This window comes from Arabidopsis thaliana, chromosome 2 (assembly GCF_000001735.4).
Source record: "Arabidopsis thaliana chromosome 2, partial sequence".
In the NCBI taxonomy this organism is placed as follows: domain Eukaryota; kingdom Viridiplantae; phylum Streptophyta; class Magnoliopsida; order Brassicales; family Brassicaceae; genus Arabidopsis; species Arabidopsis thaliana.
The window spans coordinates 17,258,673-17,278,098 of NC_003071.7; the positions used below are offsets into that span (position 1 = coordinate 17,258,673).

Below are 19,426 nucleotides of genomic sequence, written 5' to 3' on the forward strand. Positions count from 1 at the left end.
CCATTAGTTCTTGTTTCTAATAAAAACTCATTTAAAAACAATTCCATCTTTGCATTTCCTTGTCCTTAAGGTTATTTCATGCAAACAGAGTTCAGTGAATTAGTCACACGCACTCACATCATCCCCTCGTGCTAGCAACACATACATTAACACCAGAGAGTACCTTTCTTTCAAGGGAAAATAAATTTCATTAGTATTTGTGACTTTGGTAACTTGCATCGATAACCGCCAAAATTTCCCACGAAAGTAAAAGAAATGGTCGAAAACCAAGTCAATTTAATATATTTACCCTCATCTATTTGCGTGTATGTATGAAGGCATTGGCATCGCCTAATTTAAAACTTTATAACCCTTAGAGATACCCGCACGTACACTAGCTACTGCGCTACACCATCTATTCTTGTTTCACTAGAACACATTCACATTAACTACAACTTCAAATGTGATCAAAGGAAACACTTTTAAAACAAATACATATTTCTATTTCCTTTTCCTTGGAGCATTTTCATGCATTCAAAGCTTTTGCTTGTGAATCATATATACTATATTCCTATACATATATATATCTCGTCGTGCAAGTAAGGATCACAATTAAATACATTACTTCAGTAAACGTACACTTCCTAAAAGGATTTTGGCAAGCAAACACAACTATCATCGAATTTTGGAATTAATTTTGCCAGTCCATGATTTATCCAATTAGCAAATCAAATATCTCATACATATACTCATATAAATACTACTCCCCTTACGCTTTATTTGCCACACAACACCTTCAGTTAAAACATCTTTAAAACGAAATCAAAACAGCTGATAACCAAAAAAATAAAAAAAATATGGAAAAATCTAATGTTTTCCTCCTCTCCATACTTCTCATGGCTTCACTCTTCTACATATCCCACGCCTTTAAACTCTGGTCCTACACAATCGACCGAGTCAGCATTCGTGGTGTCGTGTATTGTAGCCTTGACGGAGATCCAAGCGCACCACCTGTCTCCAATGCCACAGTCTATATTGAATGTCCAGGCTCAAACTCAACCCTCGCTCAAGCAGTGACCAATCAGGTTGGTGTATTTACCCTTGTGTTCAATCCCGCCAACACGAGTTTTGATAATCCAAGTAAGTGCGACATTAAAGTAAATCTTCCGACTAACTCATGCTTTATCTATCCACCGGGCGGCGTACTCATAGCCTCAGTAGTTAATGAAATATATGGGGGTAGCATCAGCCTCGAGAATTTCATTGTTATCGCTAGCTACGCCGCCACAACATTTCTCAGCCCTGGTTAATGTTTATCGCTAACTATGCCATCGGTGATCTTCTCGACAATGATGTATGATATGCAATCGTCGTCGCTGCCTTAAAATGTGTTTGCCTTATATGTATAGTGTGATTTAATGTATGATCTTCTACTATTATATAAAAATGTTTTAAGCTGTTGACAAATATTAATATCTATTAATTTAATATAAAATATAAAGTAATCCAGCAAAAATGATTACTTTGCTGCTCGCCGTCTTGTCCATGCCAGGCGACGGTTCTGATAATGAAATGAAAGACGGAGCCGAAAGAAAAACCCCTGGGGTTTGTTGAGTTGCATGGAGATTTTGTATAGGATTACTTTTACGAATGGGCCGAAAGGGCCCAAAGACAGCACATATAGCATTTGATCACTGTTACGTTGTTTTGTTTTACACCAACTAGGCAACAACAATGAAAGGAACACGCCTATCATTGTTGTTTGGAAGATATCACAAGCGGCCATGTATACAAATGTGTGTATATATGCGTGTGCAGACGAGGAAGCATCCCAAGAACTTTCAAACTTGTATCTATATGAAAAGTCATTCCTAATGGATCGATCGACATATCCAAAAACACCACAATAATTGAGAGGTGCCAAAAAAACATAAATTACCATATCATCTTGTTTGTAGTAAAAATTAAAATTGAAACATTTTACCGAGAGTTAATCTCATTTCCATGAGAAGTACCATTCGCTGACTAAATAAAGAGTGCCATGTGAAGTATACCTTATTATAATCAACAGAATCTCATAAAAACTTCATAATAAATAAATAAAAAAGGAATCAAACTATACTTTCAAATTATGTCTGTCGTCCGCAACATTAAAAAATTCTTAGAAAGCATTTATACTCCCGGCAGAGTTTTTGATTCTTTAGCGCAATCATGCTTCAACGCGTTGCGTCATATAAATTTAATGCATTGATAAAGTCTATTTACTAACCAACTAATTAAAAAATCTTATGGTGGTCCGATCAGTCTACACGTATGTGTGTGGTTAGGATTCGAGCGAGACTCGGCGTTTATTGTGGTGCATGTATCTTTCGTTTACTTCCAATTTACAATTCTGCGGAATCAACATGATTTAGAGTAAATAATTGCTTGTAAAAAGTAAATAGAGATTCGCATTTTACCAAAAGAAAAGGAAAAAACATTGGAGATGGGGAGGGTCCATACTCCCCTAAGCCACGGGTCGAGTGGAGTACAGTTGGTTGGCGCACTTACTCTTGACGATGTTTGTGGACATAGTCCCTCCAAAATGTTCCCTTATTTTTATTTCTTTTTAATCTGATTTTTTTTTTACCTAGATATACACCAATCAAACATCGTTAGATGCATGAAGTTAGATTGGTTGACCCCAAAAACGTAATTAGAACGTCGACCAACATTTATGATGTAGTCAAAAGGATAGTTTAATCCTTAATCATCTCAAAATCTCAAGGATTGTTATTCGATTGAGATAATTAAGGACTAGTCAAAAACTAAAAAAGAAAGATAGATAATGCATGCTTAAAAAGTGCAGATAGAGAGCTAATTAATCGCTATATTTCGAGTGGTAACGATTTTTCAAGTTTAGCGGAGATGGAGTCTTTTTCCTTCTTATCTACATGTAAGCTCATTTTTAGCCACCATTAACGCAATTATTCAGTTAAATGGAACTTCAAATTTTCAAAAAAAAATTATAGATAAATATAAGTTTTGAATTTCTATAAACAAAGTTAATTCAACAATTTTAAACAACCTCTTCAAAATGAATTAACTAATGTTTTGAGACTTTTGAAGACGTTTGCACAAAACAAAAAAAATATAGATAAGATAATAACATGTTTGGTAGGATAAAAAAATGGATGCATTTTTTCAACCATATGTTAATACGTTTCGAGGAAACTAGTTTGTTTTGAACCAACAGAAGAGTGAAACTAGAAACATGTTCACATTAGTATATAACCATTTTGAGAAAGACGTCTGAATTTAAACCGACGGTGAACAATTTAAATGCTTGCCGTCACAATAACCACCGCAAAAACAGTAAAATAAATAATTTTTCGGTAACAAAAAAAAAAGACAAAGAGTATGGTGATGTCACCATCATCAATCAAACATGATTCTAATGATGATGATCATTCATCGCTGGAACCATCATGCGGCAAAAGTCATCGAAGCAAACAAAACCGTCACCGTTTCCATCAACCGTCGCTATCATACGCATACACTCTTCTAACGTGCACCGTTCATCTCCGATCACTCCAAAAACTCTGTGTAACTCCTCCGCCGATATTTTTCCGTTACGATCCACGTCAAAAATCTCGAACACCTCTCTCAGCTCCTCCGTCTCAACAGAGCCTTCACCGGAAGTACCAGCGACACGGCTAGCAAGATCTTCAAGGCTGATACAACCACCGTCTCCGCCGTCTACTTCTCTTAGCATCAAACTCACCTCTTCTTGACTCGGTGGTTCATGACTTAACCTGCTAATCAACGCCGCGAGATCTCCTCTGGAAACAACACCGTCGTCATCACGATCGATCAGTTTAAAAGCTTGAACAAGCTCAGTGTAAAAATCGCCGGAGTTTTGAGGGAGAACACTGATCGGAGTCGCGGTTGGACCTTGTTTGAGGTTACCGTAAGATCCATCAGAGGAAGAGGAAGAAGCATTGGAGCTGAAGGAAGAAGGCTCAGATCTGGAGACGGAAGCTTTTGATTTGGTACGGAAGAGACGTTTGGGGCTGAGGCGGTTGAGGCTAGCGGCGAGCTTCATATCGGAGAAGAAGATAAGAAAGAGAGATGATTGAGATTTGAGTATTGATTCTTCTTCTTGTTTTTTGGTTTGAGAGGAAAGAACGAGGAAGGAGGGTATTAAATGGGGAGAGAAAGAGAGAAGCCATGGCAGCTTCCACGAAGCTTCCTAGGAGAGAAGTGGTTTGGTGTTTTATTTGATACTTATACACCTCCAACACTATCATTCATTCATTTTCATTCTTCTTTTATTTTAGGGCTATCTTATTTTATATGGAATTTTATTACTAATATGACTAATTCATTTCCTTTGTTAAAATATTTATTTCCGTTTTTTTTGTTATACATTTGCCATTTTTAAAATAATTTCAACGGTTTTTTTTTTTTTTAATGTGCAAAAGTTTCAACGTATCTCGGGTAGGAAACAAATATATCAAAATGATCTAGTGGTTTTTGTGTTGATTTTTTTATAAAACGGGGGGATGAATAGTTGAGTAAAGAAACAAAAATGTAATTGTCTGATTACTACATAGGATTATGTTTTGTGTTATTTTGGATTAGATTCGTAAATATGGTTCTGACATCGTCACAGAATTGCAGGTGCAGTGGTCGTCTAGTCATGACTCAAGAACCTAATTTTCTTTTTATTTTATTTTGGTGTGGAATTTCGATGAGGTTTTCATTTTATTATATGGTTTAATTTGTACTTAGCGTAAAGTTTGGTTCACTCTCTTTTTCGTGACACGCGAAAGCCTATCGGTAAGAAAATTGTGGTTTTTAAAAAATCAATATTTTCAAAAAGCCTATTGTGTAATTTCTCAACATTTGCATGAGCCTTTTTTAGTGCTAAACCTCGGCGTGGCCAAACACGTTGTATGTTCTTTTTTTCGTTAAAGGATTTATGAACCAAAAGTTTCGAAAGCATTGGCAAAAAAATATTCAACAGTTTCGGCTATGAAAAATTAGGAAATATCTAGAGAACGTAAGACGCACTACTTGGGCCGTCATTGGTTTTAAAAAATGATTTGTGTGTAGAACTGATAACAAAATTTGATACAGCCGAATAGTTTATAACTTTATCCTTGACATTCGAAGATATTATAAAATTGCAGTTATCATTCTAGAATGATACGAGGCAAATCTATAAAGTCTTTGTTTTGTTGCCTTCTCAGTATTTGTAATTAACGGCACAAGTAGTGCGTCTATGAAACCCCCTAGACCCTTTATTCTCTAGTGTAACTTTTTTGCAAGCTAGGCCTTTGTCCAAATCGAAACGTTTACTTTAAGCTTCTGACTAAATAACTCTCTTGTCTCCTGGAAAATCTAAGTGATTGCTTCATCGATGTTGCAGTTTTGGATCCTCTTCCATGTCCGACAATTGTGTGAGATTTTAAAGAAAAACAAAACATTATGCATATTTGGTGATTCAGATTCATCAAGCACTAGAAGAGTTGTACTTGTAACAACATCAAACCGTGTTTTGCTTCATGCGTGAATATTTGCTTACCTAGCGATCATGCTAATTTTCTTTGTATCGTTTTAATTATATCGGATATCTTCGAAGAGACTATATTGTCTAGTGGATGAAAGATTCATCATGCGATTGGAGAATAGATCGTTTCGAATCTTTCTATTATGACTTCAATCATTGTAGGCATCTGGACGTTTTTAATGACAAGAGTACCCGTCTTATAACAAGTCTCAATAAGTCTGAATTTATGAGATTCCCCGATTCTACAACAGAAAAACATCAAAACAAATATTATGGTATATTACTTGTAAACTAAGGAAATACATAATGGCTACGATTCCACCTCAACATGCTTTCAAAAGATCTTTAAACCTCAAGAGGTTTAGGAGTACTCTCGTTAAACCTCAAGACGTTTAGGAGTATTCTCGTTGACAAACAGATGCAAACATAAATGACAATAGGTGTAGGTTTAAAATGGAACAACTATAGCTCCAGATCAGTTTATTTAAGGTTTTAAGTTTGAGATTGACAATAGGTGGTGCAGAATTGTATGTCTGCCCAGCAAAGAGCTGGCGTTTTGGGACAGCAATAACAGCCTCCGTCGAAAACACCACCGCAAATTTCATGGACGCATACAGACATATCGATTTTGTTCGATCTTTCTAACCTCACACCTACACATTAATTTGAAACACACATCAACCCAACTCAACTTTGATGACTCTAAAACAAAGAGATATTTGGTAAATATTATATATAAGAGAACTTGTACATACATTGATGTAGAGAAAATAGAGAGAGCAACAGTATGCAGACGAGATATGCATGGGATGATTTCATGGTTTGAATGTCTTGTAGGATATGAATATGTGCTATTTAGTTATCTTTGTGAGTTGTTGTAACATCCAAAGCGTAGTCTACATATATATATATAGGAAATAGAGAAGCTTAAGTTAGGTGATACAGTTTTTAAGATAATATATTTACACATCTTTTTTTCCGATCACACTCTTTGAGATTTCCAGATATTTTCGTTAATATCTTGAACTTCTTTAGAGTAGTTTGAACATTTTGGCATTTTGCAAGCTAGATATTAGAGTTGGTCAACAGAGCACCTCTTACTTCAAGCTTCTAAGTAAACAACTCTCTTGTGAACATCATGAATTTAGTGATTCGGATCTATCAACATCAAATGATTCAGTCGCAAGTCGCAACAACATTAAAACAGATCTTAAGTATATTACTTGTAAACAAAGTAACCGTCCATTGCAACAATTTTTCCTCAAGACGCTCTCGCACGATTGTTAAACCTCAAGAAGGGTGCGATGTGACTTGTGCCCAATTTTTGTAATTAGGTTTACCCTCGTTGCCAAACAGATGTAAAAACCAGTGACATGCTCCAAAGAGCCAAAACACCATCGTAATTGGAAATCATCGTTGCTTTATTCTTCTAGTTGTTTCTAGATGAGTTTTAATGTCAAAGCGTCAAAGGCAGATTAAAGACCTTTCAAACCCTAACCAACCTAGACTTTTTCCTCAAGCAAAACTCGTAGAGCCCAAGAAACTTCAATGTCCAAAATCACTCTGAACCTAAAGGAACATAAACATTTTTATATACACATTCACAAAGACAAAGTTGTATGAGTTTCGATTTGATCTACAAAATTCAATGTCGGGTCTTCTTCAGTTCAATTTTTTCCCAACGGATTTCTATTATCCGAAGCCAAGTCGAGTAGAGTGTGTCGAGAAGACCAAGCCTTGTGTTCAATCAGTTTCGACGACATATGCATTTAAGAAAGAGAAGGCGATTGTTGTCGCAGAAAAGAACCAAAGTGGTTTGATTCTTTATGTCAACGACGAAACAAAGCGGTGTGGGTCGACTGATGCTTCTACGTTTCTTTAGTCTTAACTGTTTTGGATGTTATGTTGTTGGGATTTTGATAGATCTCTGCCATTGATACTTCTATAGTTGTAAATTTGTAATAGAATGAGCAGACGCATGATTTTGACGCAATATTGGTAATGAAATATACTTTTCTTTCTGTGCATGATTTCGTGATTAGTTTATTCCATGATAATAAAAGTGTACGAAATCCTTCTTATTGACAAAAGAACCATTACCTAACATATTATTCTCCCAGATTAAAACCATGACCTAACATCAATAATGGAAACCAACCCATGTGGATAGAAGACCATACATTTCGTGAAAATCCCAAGAGAACGAAATTATTTCTTTCAATGACGTTCAATATCAAACCTAATACTTGTCTATTGAAAGAATCAATAATAGATGGACGAAAACTGGATCATTGAGATGTGACCATACGAATTATGAACACAAAGATTTTAAGATCCAAGCAATAAACTATGGCATAGAATAGTGTCTCCCAACCAATTTACATTCCCATAATCAAATACAAACTAAGGCAGAACGTCGATAGACAATAGTTAAAATGTTATGAACCGAAGAACATTACACATAAAACGAAAGAGAATCATCGAGAGATTCATTTTTAATGCCCCACAAATCAATTAAGGTTTTTGTTTAACCAAAACCCTCTTACAAATAAATCCCGAAGCTTTATGCAGAGAGAGAGAGACTCCAATCAGAAGCAAGCATCCAAGAGACAGCAACAACACAGAGCAGCAAGACTGCAAAAGCAAAAACAGTGTTTACATTTCACAATCAGTATTAAAAACAAATCCAGTTGCTTTAAGACATGCAATGTAGTAAGCAGTAGCTAGATCATGCAAACAATCAAATCCTAAAAGATGCACATTCATCAAAAACAACATCCGATTCACACTGTTAAGTAAAGCCATCAAAGAACAACAATTATCCTGTATTCAGTGAAGGAACAGAGAACACAAAAAGGATCCATCTTGCTAAGCCAATTTACTTATCAAAACTTGTACAAGTATAGTTTCAAGTACTCATAAACAGTTAAACACTACCAAACCAATAACGACAAGAACACAATCACAATTCTAGTTTCTTTAAAGCATGCAATGTTGTAGTAACCAGTAGCTAGATCATGCAAACATGTTAAATCCTAAAAGATGCAAATTCATTAAACACAACAACAATTGTCCTGTGATCAGTGAATGAACAGAGATCACAAAAAGTCAACCTCTACAGAGGAATATTCTAGCTAAAACCACATGACCTTTTGTTCAAAGAATCTCTAGAAGAAATATTTAAAATAAGGAATATAGTCAAATTCAAACTATACACAAAATCTAATTAGTAAAAACAGATTAAATATAATGGAGTGTGTTTATTGACTAACCATCCTTCTAGAAAGCCAGGACTGCTCTGTTGTTGCTGATGCTGCGGTGGTGGAGGATATTGAGGCGCGTACGGTGGAGGATATCCTTGCTGAGGATAACCTTGTTGAGGATATCCCTGAGGTGGATAGCCTTGCTGAGGATATCCCTGAGGAGGATATCCTTGTGGTGGATAAGCATCTTTTGGATATCCCTCCGGTGGATAACCTATTGATACAATTTCAGCACAAACAAAATTCAGATCCGTCGTACAAAAACAATAATCAGTACCAAATTAAGCAGATCTAAGAAAAAATTACAAATCTAAAAACCGAAACTTCTAAAAGTAATCGAAAATAGAAGGAAAGAGGACCTTGAGGAGGAGGAACACCAACGGGAGGTTGATTGTACTGGCTCATTGTTTCCTTTGAAGAAAAAGTGTAAACTTCGTAGAGAAGAAGGAGATCACGAACCTTAGATCGAAAAAGTTTATAGAAGCGATAGAGAAGGACAAGGAAAAGAGGAGAGTGTTTTAAGTATAACGCGTTTTGCAGTTATTTGATTTTTCTTGTTTTTATCCATAACTTTAGGCTAGCGTTCAATACGATGAATTAAAATGAAACTACCAATAAAAAAGGTTAAATTAAAACAAGATTCACGCGGTTTCTGCCTTTTGCAGCGATATTATTTCTGTTTTTTTTTTGTTTAATAGAACTTAATTAATTGGAGAACAAAGATTATTGATTGGTTGTTTATTCTGTTGTTTTTTCTAATGTTCTGTATGAAATCTAGTGATGCTTAATTTCTTTTTGTATCTTACTTCAAATTTCCTTAGAATATAGAAATTCATTTTGTTTTATCGAGTCGATTGACTTAAGACACATTACAACATATGATAAATAGATGTACACAATAGATAAAGTAAAAGTGTCTACATTCTAAACCCCACTTACCTACTTCCAATGTATACTAAAAAAGAGGAGATATTCATGTACATATATACATTTTAAGGTTTCCAATCTCTTGAAAAGGCTTGCTGAATCACATTGTGAAAGTAGCAATGGCCTGGACTTCACTACAACATTTTCCTTCCCGCCAATTACACATCGTTCTCTTTGAGCTACTTCATCTACTAGTTTTGCCACTGCTATTCTAAAACTGACCGTAAGTGGTTGATGCAAAGAAGAAAATATGATCAGTCATTCCGTTTTGCAACATAACAATGAAGCAGAAAATTATGTATGTTCATTTCGATAATCCTAGTTGTTCGACACCTTAATGATCTTGGTGTCCTTGTATAGATTACCTTAGAATTTGGTTCTTCATTGTCATTGGTTAGCTTTTCAAACTTGATGTCCTATAAAAATGCACATCTCAGACATTACGTAAATCCTAGAATCTACTTTTGGTACTTACACGATACAATACCGAAAACGTAAGTACCAAAAGTAGATTCTAGGATTAGGCCCAAAATGATGATGTAAAACAAAATCATGAGTGGGTTAGGCCCATACGGTCATAAATGGGCTTATATTGGATTAGTTTCCTCCTACCTTATCCTCTTTCCGACCAAATTTAAGATATTTTATAGAAAGAATAATAATTTAACTTTTTAGTGTGAGTAGCCAACAGGATTGGAACGAAAAAGAAAGTCAATAAAAGCCAACAGTAACGCGTCTACACGTGGACGGTTGATTACTCAGAACCATGTTAGCTATGGGTCCAGACCTACCCACTTGTGTCTCACCTTTAATCCTGCCTCGACGTTACGAACCCCAGCTTCGTCACCGAACCTTACTTTATATATTAGTCCTTCTTCTTCTCATCTTCTCGCAACGTAGGTTCTGGTGAATGATCCTAATCCGTTTAGCTTTTAAAAAAATAAGAAGACATATTTATCAACTTGATCAACTTGAGCAAGTTGCAGCAGATATTTTCCTCGGCCAAGGTAAAGATCTGATGTTGTCTTCTTCTCTACTCGATCAATTTCTATATTTGAAGTTCGTGGATTTTGAAGGATTTGATTGGTTTCCATGGTATTAGATCTCTGTGATGGTTGTTGATCTATCTTAAAACTTGATTTATCTTCAGTTCTCTCGATTTCAAACTTGTACTTGTCCTACTTCAAGTGATCTAATCGGAAACTTATTGTTGCTATGTTTACTGATCGTACAGATCTATTGATCTAAGGATTAAGCTATGTTGTGATTGAGTTGTTAGATTTGAATTTGAATTTGAACTGAGCTTGTTTGTTTGTGTGTGCAGATCTAGAGTTTTGAGAATGGCGATGGTATCAGGAAGACGATCTACTCTAAACCCCGACGCACCTCTTTTTATTCCGGCAGCTGTACGACAAGTGGAAGATTTCTCACCGGAGTGGTGGCAATTGGTGACAACTTCGACTTGGTACCCTGATTACTGGATCAGTCAGCAGCAGCAAGGCGCGGATGGTTTCTATGACAACGGAGAGAATGAGAATGGTGGAGGTCATATCGATGTAGCTGATCTTCTTCCAGAATCATTTGATTTTGATGATATGGAAGATTTCTTTGACACTGATGCTGCTGAGTTTGATCAAGGATTCGATGGAAGAATGTATTACCAAGCACCTTCCGAATTTGGTAAGTCGGTTTCATTCCCCTGATACATAGAACCATCCAAGATCAGTAGATTTGTGGAGGCTAATTGTTGTTTATATATATCATCAGGCTTTGGAAAGAATGGTGAGATGGTTAAGAAATCAAGTGGAAACAGGAGCCCGAGATCGATTGTGGAACCAGCTAAGTATGCGGAAAAGCCAGCGAAATGGGGAAACCAGAGGGTTGCTGCTGCTCCGAGAAACATCCACCAGCCTCGCTGAAGAGATATGTTGTTAACTAGTCAGAGAAGTCAGAGCAGTTCGGTCTGTGTATCTTTAGCCACCACTGTACCTTTGTAATTTTTAGTATTTGCTTCCACAACAAAAATCTGTAACTTTGTATCTTTATGATGTTCATTCTCAAACTTGCTATCACAAAAATGTAAAAACATAAAAAAAAAAAAATGTAAACTTTGAAGAGAAATGAGAACTAGAGTTTATTTCCTACCTTTGTCTGAGCAATTCTATTCAATTACCAAAAGTCTTATCCTGCATCGGTGATGGCTACCGGAAGCAGTTGCATCAATGTTGCTTTGGCTTTACGACCAAAAGAAAGCCATCGCAGAGCTCAAATATAGAAGGTTTTCACGTCTCAGCTACTGAAAATGATCAGTTCTCTAAAGACTAGAACTCTACAAGGTTGGTGGCTAAGAAAAGGATGTCGATTACATCATAATGCTAATACACGCAAAAGGTCAGGAGTGTCGAACATGTTTTAACTTGCAAACATTGCCGACGACACCAAGTTCATTTCGAGCTCGGAATTGAGATACCGAAGACATGTCCAAATTTAAACCGGACTTAGTAAATTCCCCATCAAAAATGGGGAAAATGAGACTTTTCTTTCGTTTGATGCGAAAACTCTCGTCTTGACTCTTGAAGCTTTGTTTTTTTGACTCCACAAGTCGTCGATTTGACATTCGAACAAATGATTAGTCAGACGATCAGAAACGCTCCAAAACGCAGCGCTTTGGCTAGAACAGAGCTTTAAGACACCTATGTTAATACGAAAATACCCTCTGATAAACTTATTTATACACTCGACGTTTCGTTTTTTTTTCCAGTTTTCTGAAAAGTAAATTATTTGAAATCCCGCTCTGAATTATTACAATGGCGCCAAAGAGAGCATCGCCGATGCAGTCTTCTCTGTACTCTATCGGTAAGAACTCGGAAAGCCCTTGATTTTATTCAGAAAACTCCGATCAATCAAATGAATCTTCGTGTGTTTTGATTCGATTTCTCCAGGTGATTACGAGGTTGCAGTGGATGGTAAGAATTTCACCTGTGAATCCGGACCCAAAAGCATTCAAATCAAATTTCCCAGAAACTACACAGTCAAAATCTCAGGTTCGTCTAGAATTTGGGTTCTTGCGGTTCTGTTTTTTTTCCACTCTAATTTGGTTGTTAGTCATTTTGGGCTCTATGATTTGATTATCTAATTCAATTTCATCTATTGATGTTATGCGGCTACTAGCAAAATGTGTAACAAACTCAATGTCCATAATTTTTCTTTTTGTGGTCAAACAACTCAATTTCCCTAAATTACTTTAGGAAATTTTCCATAATATTGGACCAAAAAAACTCCGTCTGTACTTTTTTTTTTTTTTTGGCAAAAAACTCCGTCTATACATGTAACAACAATCCTCGCAATTTCCAAAGTGGAAAAAAAGAAAAATTGGGTTTCGGTCGATCCGATTCGATGGGGAGAGAGGGCGATCAGATGAAGAGGAAGCGAAGAGATCTAACGAACAAGACGAGAGGGCCCTGCAATTTCTGCGAATTCTCCAGCAGCAGGTACTTGGCTCACAGATGGCAAACAAGGGTTCGATTTTCTAGGGTTTTCATTGTTGATTTAGGTCTTTGAAGTAATTTAGGATATGGGAACCATCACAAAATCTGCTTATTAGGTTTATTGATTAGCTATTTACTCGGCTTAGTTGGATCTCGGAATCTGAATCTGAATCTGAGGATATGATTGAATCAGACAATAAACTTAAACCTAAACCCCTTGGCCTTTTTCCAGATATGGATGCAGCTCTGAAGATAAGCTGCAGGAGCAAGACAATGAAGCAGTGGTATGTAATTACTTATGTACTCATATATCTATCTCTTTGTATGTTATACCTGTGTTTTTGCTTACATTCAACTTCTCTCCTTGCAGCTGCGGAAAGAAGTCGAGAGATTACGGCTTTTGATCAAGTATGCCTGCGTGCGTTTCCCACTTTCTTGTTCTGCATATTCATTTTGGTTGATGAGTTTTCTTTCATGATTCCAGGAGAATGACTGGGAAGGAAGATATTGTCAGCTTCACCGAGCTGCTAGCTCTTCAAAGTCACCTTATGGATGTCCGATCCATTGTGCTGGAGCAAAAGGTGAAATAGGGGGAAATATTACTTGACTTTTTTTTTTTGTTTCCGTGTCGTTATTATCAAGAATTTTCTTTAACTATTGGCTATTGCAGAAGGAGGTAGAGCTGGAAGAAGCTGAAAGGCCGCACAAACAGGTAAAGTATTCTAATTCTTAATTTAGCTGTCTTCTTTTTTTTTGCCCTGTATCCAAATTTTTTTTGTTGAGGAAAGTCAGTTTTACCCTTTCCAGTCTAAAATCTCTCACAAGGCCATTGCTTTTGCCTCTCCTTTTTTTCTTCTTAAAGTTCCTTGTTGACCTTGCAAGTTCTTAAGCTTTCTCACCTTTTACTTCTTTCTTTCTTTTTTCTGTCTTCTCGGGTAATTACGTATCTGACATATATCACAATCCCCTTCGATTTTGCAGAAGAAGGAAGCAGAGCATGATGCTGACGGTATGAGGAGAGGGGTTTTGGTTCCTTGCAAATTCTCTGCCAGCAGGTAATCTCTCTGCTAAAGAATTGAGTTATTTTTTGTTGGGTTTGGTCACAACAATTTGTGTGTCTGTGCAAATGGGAACCATTTTTTTTCTAGGGTTTCTTTCTGTCGAAGTGAGTGTATATGAAACCTGCCCTTTTTTTTTTTTTTTATGAGCTATATAAACCAAAATCAGTTGTAGTTTCGTCCTTATTAGCTACTATTGGACTCAACAGTGGGAGTTGAATCCTTCATCTCTCAGAATCTGAGGGAGATCACTTGTTTTTTTTTGTTCTTCTTTTCAAAGTTGTAGCTGTCTTGGTGCAGCATATCACGTTATGATGTCTTGCTTTTTGATCATCGAAACCAATTGTGTAAAAGGAAAGGCTGACTTGACTTGTTCTGCATATATATAATACAGCTTGGGAGAAAGACAGGAAGATCCAAATGGTGAAGCACCACTGGTGCGCGTATATTCTCTTCTCTTCCTTATCTCTTTTCTTTCCTCAGACTGTGTCTTTAAAATCCTCATTTTCTTGCAGCTGCAAATGCAGAGGGAATTCGAGCAACGCAGCTCTGAATCCTTGCAGAGCGAGTTCGACAAATTATGGCTTTTTAACGAGTAATAACTCAATACCATTTCCCACTTCTTGCTCTGCAGAAGTCTCTGTTTCTTTTTTTCTTTTCTTTCATTTTGGGTTTTCTTTCATCTCACAGGAGAATGAATGGTAGAGAGCTCGAGGGTATGACTTCCTTCGACCTGTCCATACTTCACATTCAGATATTACGAGCTCTACGGGCTTTGATTGACCAAAAGTTGGGACCAAGACAAGAACATAGGGCATGGCAGCGCGGAGAGGTAAAAATTTATCTATCAGTGTATATTATATGTTTTTAGTAACTAGTGTATCTGAATCGTTTCTTCTATTCACACATTTTCTTAGCTTGTTTGCCACACCGACAAGGAATCAGTCTCTGGGTTAGCTGAGCCCGGGAGATGTTCGTCGGATAATGACAAGGATGCTGACTCTTCCTTGCAATGTAGACTTCTTCTCGTTTCAAGAAAGCTCAGAAGATTCCATAATTCTTATCAGCGGAAGAGCATGCCGGAGACCAGGTCGGTCTGCCAGAGTCGAGTGACTTCCGATTGACCTTATCTGCCCTGGTTGCTGCTTTCTCTGTTTCTATGTTGACATATCAACTTGCCACTTTATTTGTCTTAGTCTTGAAGTCTACGCATCTTGGATTGTAAACTTAGAAATACCAATTAGAGTTTAATTTATTACCAAGGTAAGATGTTGTTTTAAGACTCGAGGGGTTTCATATCTCACCATGTTAGGACTTGTGGGTTTCATAGAGCATCAATGAGCTTCTTTTATTTGTAAGAGATTCTCTAACACATGACGATCGATTACTCTATAAACTAGATAAATTAATCCGTATGTTATTCTAGTTAATAAGGGATTACGTTTCTTTTTACCGCATTTCTGATTAATAAAAACCATTGTTTTCAAGCTTGACCCAGATCATTCGATCCGACCAGTTAACCTACGACCCAAACATTTTTCCGATTTAGTTTTAGTGCTAATATCCGACAAATTCAAAAAAAAAAAAAAAATCATAAAAATTCACCATTGATCCGCAACCCCAATGAACCGGTTGAACCATCTAAACTTATTCAGTTATCTTTAGAAAAAATTTCAGTTTTTAAACTCATTTGATGTTTTTTTTTTTGGTGAAGACTTCACAATATCACCTTAAGAGAATGAATGGAATTATGAGAGAGACAACCAAAATTATTTGTTTGGATTCGCGATGTTTTCTTAGTTTATTTTTGTCATTGGTGATTTTTTACTATATTTGTTATGGTTTTAAACTTATAGTTAGAATTAAAAAATTTAATCACTTTATTATTATTGTTTGATTTCATGTTTTTGTTAAACATTATATGATTATTTGTTGTTTTTCTATTTATAGAAGCTATATAATCTTTATAAATATTAAGTATATTAAATAAATTATAATCAATTGATATGTGGTCCAGCAAGGTTGATTATGTGAATCAGAAAATAATCTGGTTTACCGTCACGCTCGGATTTAAAAACATTGATAAAAATACATTATATATATATATATCTTATTATATAATGTACGGTTTTAAAAGTTACTAACTCACCAAATTATGACACGTGACAGTTTTATCAATTTAAGATTTTGACATGTGTTAGAGTTTTTTTTTTTACTTTTTTCCTTAAATAAAATAAAGGAAACTAAAAAAAAAACATATTTACAATTATTAATTTATATAGTTAATTTTTAATTTTCTTAACTAAAATAGAAAACTAACAATAAGATATAAATTTTAAGATATAAATTTATTTAAATATTTATTGATAATATTTAAAATAATATGGAAAACTAACAATAAGATGGAAAACATATATATATATATATATATATTTCGAAACAAATGTAAAAAACAGAAAAAGGAAGTAAGTGTAATGTAACTTTTTCCGTTTTCCATTACAATTTGGGGAATTTTTTTATTTTTTTTTGGGTTAAAAATAAGGTTTGCCTTGGATAACAAGAAATTGCTTTTGCTTTCTATCAGATATTAACTTTGGGTTTCCTTCGATCCGATTAGAAATCTCGAGAATGGGGAGAGGAAGGATTAAGATGAAGTTGAAAGGGAGGCGAAGAGATTTGACGAAGAAGAAGGTGAGAGAGCTCTGCGATTATTGCGGATTCTCTAGCGGCATCATTAGGTAAACTCGCTGAATCAATTATTATTATTAGCTTCGCTTCTTGCGGAAAGGGTTCTATTTTATAGGGTTTTGTTGTTGAAATAGTTCTTAATTAGGTTATTGAGATGTAGAACACGTTGGTTATGAGTTACATACCCTAGCCATCGCAAGATCTGGTTCTGCAATTTTTGATTCATCGTTTCGTTTTTCTGGGCTAGAGCTATTACTGTTGGGTTTGGTAGAATTATTTGGATCTCATATTAATATCTCTTTTTTCTGCAACATAACTATGCTTGTAATCACCTAAACAACAGTTTAAACCAAAGCCCTGACTTTCTTCTGTGTTTGCAAACTCTTTCTAGGTATGATGAACAAAGGCCACACGAACGAGATCACGAAGCAGTGGTATGTATCTTGTATGGACTTTGATCTCTCTGTATATCTTATTTTTGCTCACAAATTGTTTTTCACACTTCTTCTAGTCTATGGAGAATGAACTCAAGAGATTACGGCTTTTAACCAGGTCTAACTCATTAACATTTCCCATTTCTTGTTCTGAAAAGTTATCCCTCTCCTCTCTTTGCTTTGTGATTCTTATGATGTATATCCTTTATTCCCAGGAGAATGACTTGTAAGGATCTCGATGGTCTGACTTTCCCCGAGCTGCTATCACTTAAAAGCCATCTACAGACTGCCTTGCTCATTGTGAAGGACCAAACGGTGAGTAACCAAAATTTAAAATCGGGGAAAAAATAAGAAATAATGCATCTTACTTCTTTCTTCTATCATTCAAAGCGTTAAACAAACCACCTTTTTTTTTATTTATTTTTTAAACTGTTACAGAAGAAGATAGAGCAGCTGCTTAAAGAAGATGATGGGTGGATGCTTATACGGGTAAACATTTCCTAGGCACTTCATCTGCCCTATGAAATTATTGTTTGTGAATCTGCTAGGAGCTGCTGTTCATGTTGATTCTTGTAATATCTTCCATGTTTGAAGCTTTCTTACATTTTTTGTAGAGGAAGGACGCAGAGGATGGTATGGGGAGAGAGGTTTCTGTTCCCTGCAAATTCTCTACCAGCAGGTTGTCTCCTCCTTCCTAGCTTAAGTAGGAATTTTTGGTTCTAAGTTGTAGTTGTCTGGTGCCCCATTAAAGCCTGATTTGGTCTTGGTATATCTACAGCACGGGTGAGAGACAAGGTGATGAAGCACCAGCACCACCGCTGGTATGTATATTAATATTCTTTCACAGTCCTGCATGCCTCTCTCTTTACCCCACATTGTCTTGTTATACTTGTGCATCTTTTATTGCAGTCGCAACTGCAGCTACAATTCGAGAGACGAAATGCTGAACCCATGATGATCGAATACGGGAGATTATGGCTGTTGAAGGAGTAAATGCGTCGCCATCCCACTTGTTGCTCTCTACAGAGTCGATGTCAGTTTCACTTTGTTTCTGATGGTTTGTTTCTTTTTCCTTCTTTTCGTGAAAACTGACAGGAGAATGAACGGTAGACAGCTCGACGGTATGAACAATGCCGAGCTGGCCTTACTTCAAGCTAAGATAGTACATGGATTGCAGGAGTTGCACGAGCATATGTATGCACCAACAATGGAAAAAATCGCTAAGAAGCGCAGATATCTGTTAAGAGAGGTTCCCGGCCGGAGCTGAGCGCGAGGGACGATGAAAGCTCAGAAGGCCACACCCGGCCATCAAATCTTTCTATGAGACTCTTAAGTGACTTCTGGTTTCTCTATTTCTATTTTAGTTTATCGTCAATCCTGACTTTCCTCATGTCGGGCCTCTCTTAGTTGATTTTAATATGTCTTAAGTAAATTTACTAATCTATTATCATAGTCGTGGCATGTTACAGATTTCTGTTATATCATTTTTTTGCTTCATACTTAGAACTTTCCGACCTCTTCTATCAACATCACCTTGATCCTCAAAATTAGGCGTGGGCGTTCGGGATCGGTTCTTTTTTTTCGGGTATCGGGTCTATTCGGATAGGAGGTTGAGAACTATTCGGGTATTCTAAAAATTTGGTTCAGATTCGGGTCGGTTTAGTTATTTTAGTAAAAATATAAAAATAACCAAAAATATCCAAAATATTTTCGGGTTTGGGTCGGATTCGGGATTTTTTACTCACATATACTTAAATCTACCCAAAATACCCGATTATCAGTAAATATATTGGTTACTTTTTATCCAAATGTAACCAAAATACTTAAATTACCTAAAAAAACCTATAACATTCGGGTTTTTTCGTTTGATGCGAAAAGTCTCGTCTTGACTCTTGAAGATTTGGTTTTTTGACTCCACAAGTCGTCGATTTGACATTCGAACAAATGATTAGTCAGACGATCAGAAACGCTCCAAAACGCAGCGCTTTGGCTAGAACAGAGCTTTAAGACACCTATGTTAATACGAAAATACCCT

The 19,426-nt window shown here is 36.1% G+C and overlaps 8 protein-coding genes and 3 long non-coding RNA genes across 21 annotated transcripts; 7 read left to right on the forward strand and 4 right to left on the reverse strand.

Annotated features, from left to right (window-relative positions):
- The first annotated feature begins 784 nt into the window (after window positions 1-784).
- AT2G41400 (Pollen Ole e 1 allergen and extensin family protein) lies at window positions 785-1,448 on the forward strand. The gene has a single exon (NM_129703.2). It carries the CDS (start codon window positions 837-839, stop codon window positions 1,287-1,289), a length of 453 nt encoding a protein of 150 aa, NP_181671.2. The 5' UTR covers window positions 785-836; the 3' UTR covers window positions 1,290-1,448.
- Window positions 1,449-1,686: 238 nt separating this feature from the next.
- On the reverse strand, window positions 1,687-1,922 carry AT2G09260. The gene has a single exon (NR_140500.1). It is a non-coding gene; the product is annotated as an other RNA (long non-coding RNA).
- A 303-nt stretch (window positions 1,923-2,225) lies between these two features.
- On the forward strand, window positions 2,226-2,573 carry AT2G09265. The gene has a single exon (NR_140501.1). It is a non-coding gene; the product is annotated as an other RNA (long non-coding RNA).
- A 482-nt stretch (window positions 2,574-3,055) lies between these two features.
- AT2G41410 (Calcium-binding EF-hand family protein) lies at window positions 3,056-4,345 on the reverse strand. Its single transcript, NM_129704.3, has one exon. The coding sequence runs from the start codon at window positions 4,061-4,063 to the stop codon at window positions 3,413-3,415; it is 651 nt and encodes a 216-aa protein (NP_181672.1). The 5' UTR covers window positions 4,064-4,345; the 3' UTR covers window positions 3,056-3,412.
- Window positions 4,346-5,189: 844 nt separating this feature from the next.
- AT2G09270 lies at window positions 5,190-5,456 on the forward strand. The gene has a single exon (NR_140502.1). It is a non-coding gene; the product is annotated as an other RNA (long non-coding RNA).
- A 192-nt stretch (window positions 5,457-5,648) lies between these two features.
- On the reverse strand, window positions 5,649-6,415 carry AT2G41415 (maternally expressed family protein). The gene is made up of 2 exons (NM_001084567.2): window positions 6,289-6,415; window positions 5,649-6,186 (listed from the first exon to the last, which is right to left on the reverse strand). Exons 1-2 carry the CDS (start codon window positions 6,350-6,352, stop codon window positions 6,026-6,028), a joined length of 225 nt encoding a protein of 74 aa, NP_001078036.1. The 5' UTR covers window positions 6,353-6,415; the 3' UTR covers window positions 5,649-6,025.
- AT2G41417 (uncharacterized protein) lies at window positions 5,840-6,178 on the forward strand (the record flags this gene model as incomplete). Its single annotated transcript, NM_001336906.1, has 2 exons — window positions 5,840-5,892; window positions 6,037-6,178. The coding sequence occupies 2 exons, from the start codon at window positions 5,840-5,842 to the stop codon at window positions 6,176-6,178; spliced, it is 195 nt and encodes a 64-aa protein (NP_001324392.1).
- Window positions 6,416-7,797: 1,382 nt separating the features above from the next.
- Window positions 7,798-9,528, reverse strand: WIH2 (proline-rich family protein). The gene is made up of 3 exons (NM_129705.4): window positions 9,156-9,528; window positions 8,806-9,010; window positions 7,798-8,167 (listed from the first exon to the last, which is right to left on the reverse strand). The coding sequence occupies exons 1-3, from the start codon at window positions 9,199-9,201 to the stop codon at window positions 8,122-8,124; spliced, it is 297 nt and encodes a 98-aa protein (NP_181673.1). The 5' UTR covers window positions 9,202-9,528; the 3' UTR covers window positions 7,798-8,121.
- A 957-nt stretch (window positions 9,529-10,485) lies between these two features.
- On the forward strand, window positions 10,486-11,870 carry ERD15 (dehydration-induced protein (ERD15)). 5 transcript variants are annotated; one of them, NM_180019.3, is made up of 3 exons: window positions 10,486-10,730; window positions 11,048-11,403; window positions 11,491-11,870. In NM_180019.3, the coding sequence occupies exons 2-3, from the start codon at window positions 11,064-11,066 to the stop codon at window positions 11,640-11,642; spliced, it is 492 nt and encodes a 163-aa protein (NP_850350.1). In that variant the 5' UTR covers window positions 10,486-10,730; window positions 11,048-11,063; the 3' UTR covers window positions 11,643-11,870. The 5 variants fall into 5 exon arrangements, with proteins under 5 accessions (NP_850350.1, NP_001189727.1, NP_181674.1 ...); NM_001202798.1 differs by having other exon boundaries at window positions 10,560-10,837; NM_129706.4 differs by having other exon boundaries at window positions 10,560-10,818.
- A 600-nt stretch (window positions 11,871-12,470) lies between these two features.
- AT2G41440 (agamous-like MADS-box protein) lies at window positions 12,471-15,722 on the forward strand. Of its 4 annotated transcripts, NM_001336908.1 has the most exons (12): window positions 12,500-12,579; window positions 12,666-12,767; window positions 12,895-13,214; window positions 13,444-13,495; window positions 13,582-13,619; window positions 13,696-13,792; window positions 13,882-13,923; window positions 14,193-14,266; window positions 14,664-14,706; window positions 14,785-14,864; window positions 14,960-15,101; window positions 15,187-15,698. In NM_001336908.1, the coding sequence occupies exons 3-12, from the start codon at window positions 13,120-13,122 to the stop codon at window positions 15,391-15,393; spliced, it is 870 nt and encodes a 289-aa protein (NP_001323516.1). In that variant the 5' UTR covers window positions 12,500-12,579; window positions 12,666-12,767; window positions 12,895-13,119; the 3' UTR covers window positions 15,394-15,698. The 4 variants fall into 4 exon arrangements, with proteins under 4 accessions (NP_181675.2, NP_001323516.1, NP_001323517.1 ...); NM_129707.3 differs by having other exon boundaries at window positions 12,471-12,579; window positions 12,666-13,214; NM_001336909.1 differs by lacking the exon at window positions 12,500-12,579 and having other exon boundaries at window positions 12,582-13,214; window positions 15,187-15,722.
- A 1,075-nt stretch (window positions 15,723-16,797) lies between these two features.
- Window positions 16,798-18,935, forward strand: AT2G41445 (agamous-like MADS-box protein; the record flags this gene model as incomplete). Of its 4 annotated transcripts, none has more annotated exons than NM_001336910.1 (9): window positions 16,798-17,007; window positions 17,349-17,391; window positions 17,469-17,509; window positions 17,607-17,706; window positions 17,830-17,880; window positions 18,006-18,070; window positions 18,170-18,212; window positions 18,301-18,380; window positions 18,487-18,935. In NM_001336910.1, the coding sequence occupies 9 exons, from the start codon at window positions 16,898-16,900 to the stop codon at window positions 18,656-18,658; spliced, it is 705 nt and encodes a 234-aa protein (NP_001323514.1). In that variant the 3' UTR covers window positions 18,659-18,935. The 4 variants fall into 4 exon arrangements, with proteins under 4 accessions (NP_001323514.1, NP_001323513.1, NP_001118497.1 ...); NM_001125025.2 differs by having other exon boundaries at window positions 16,919-17,007; window positions 18,487-18,831; NM_001336912.1 differs by lacking the exon at window positions 16,798-17,007 and adding an exon at window positions 17,075-17,224.
- Window positions 18,936-19,426: the final 491 nt, after the last annotated feature.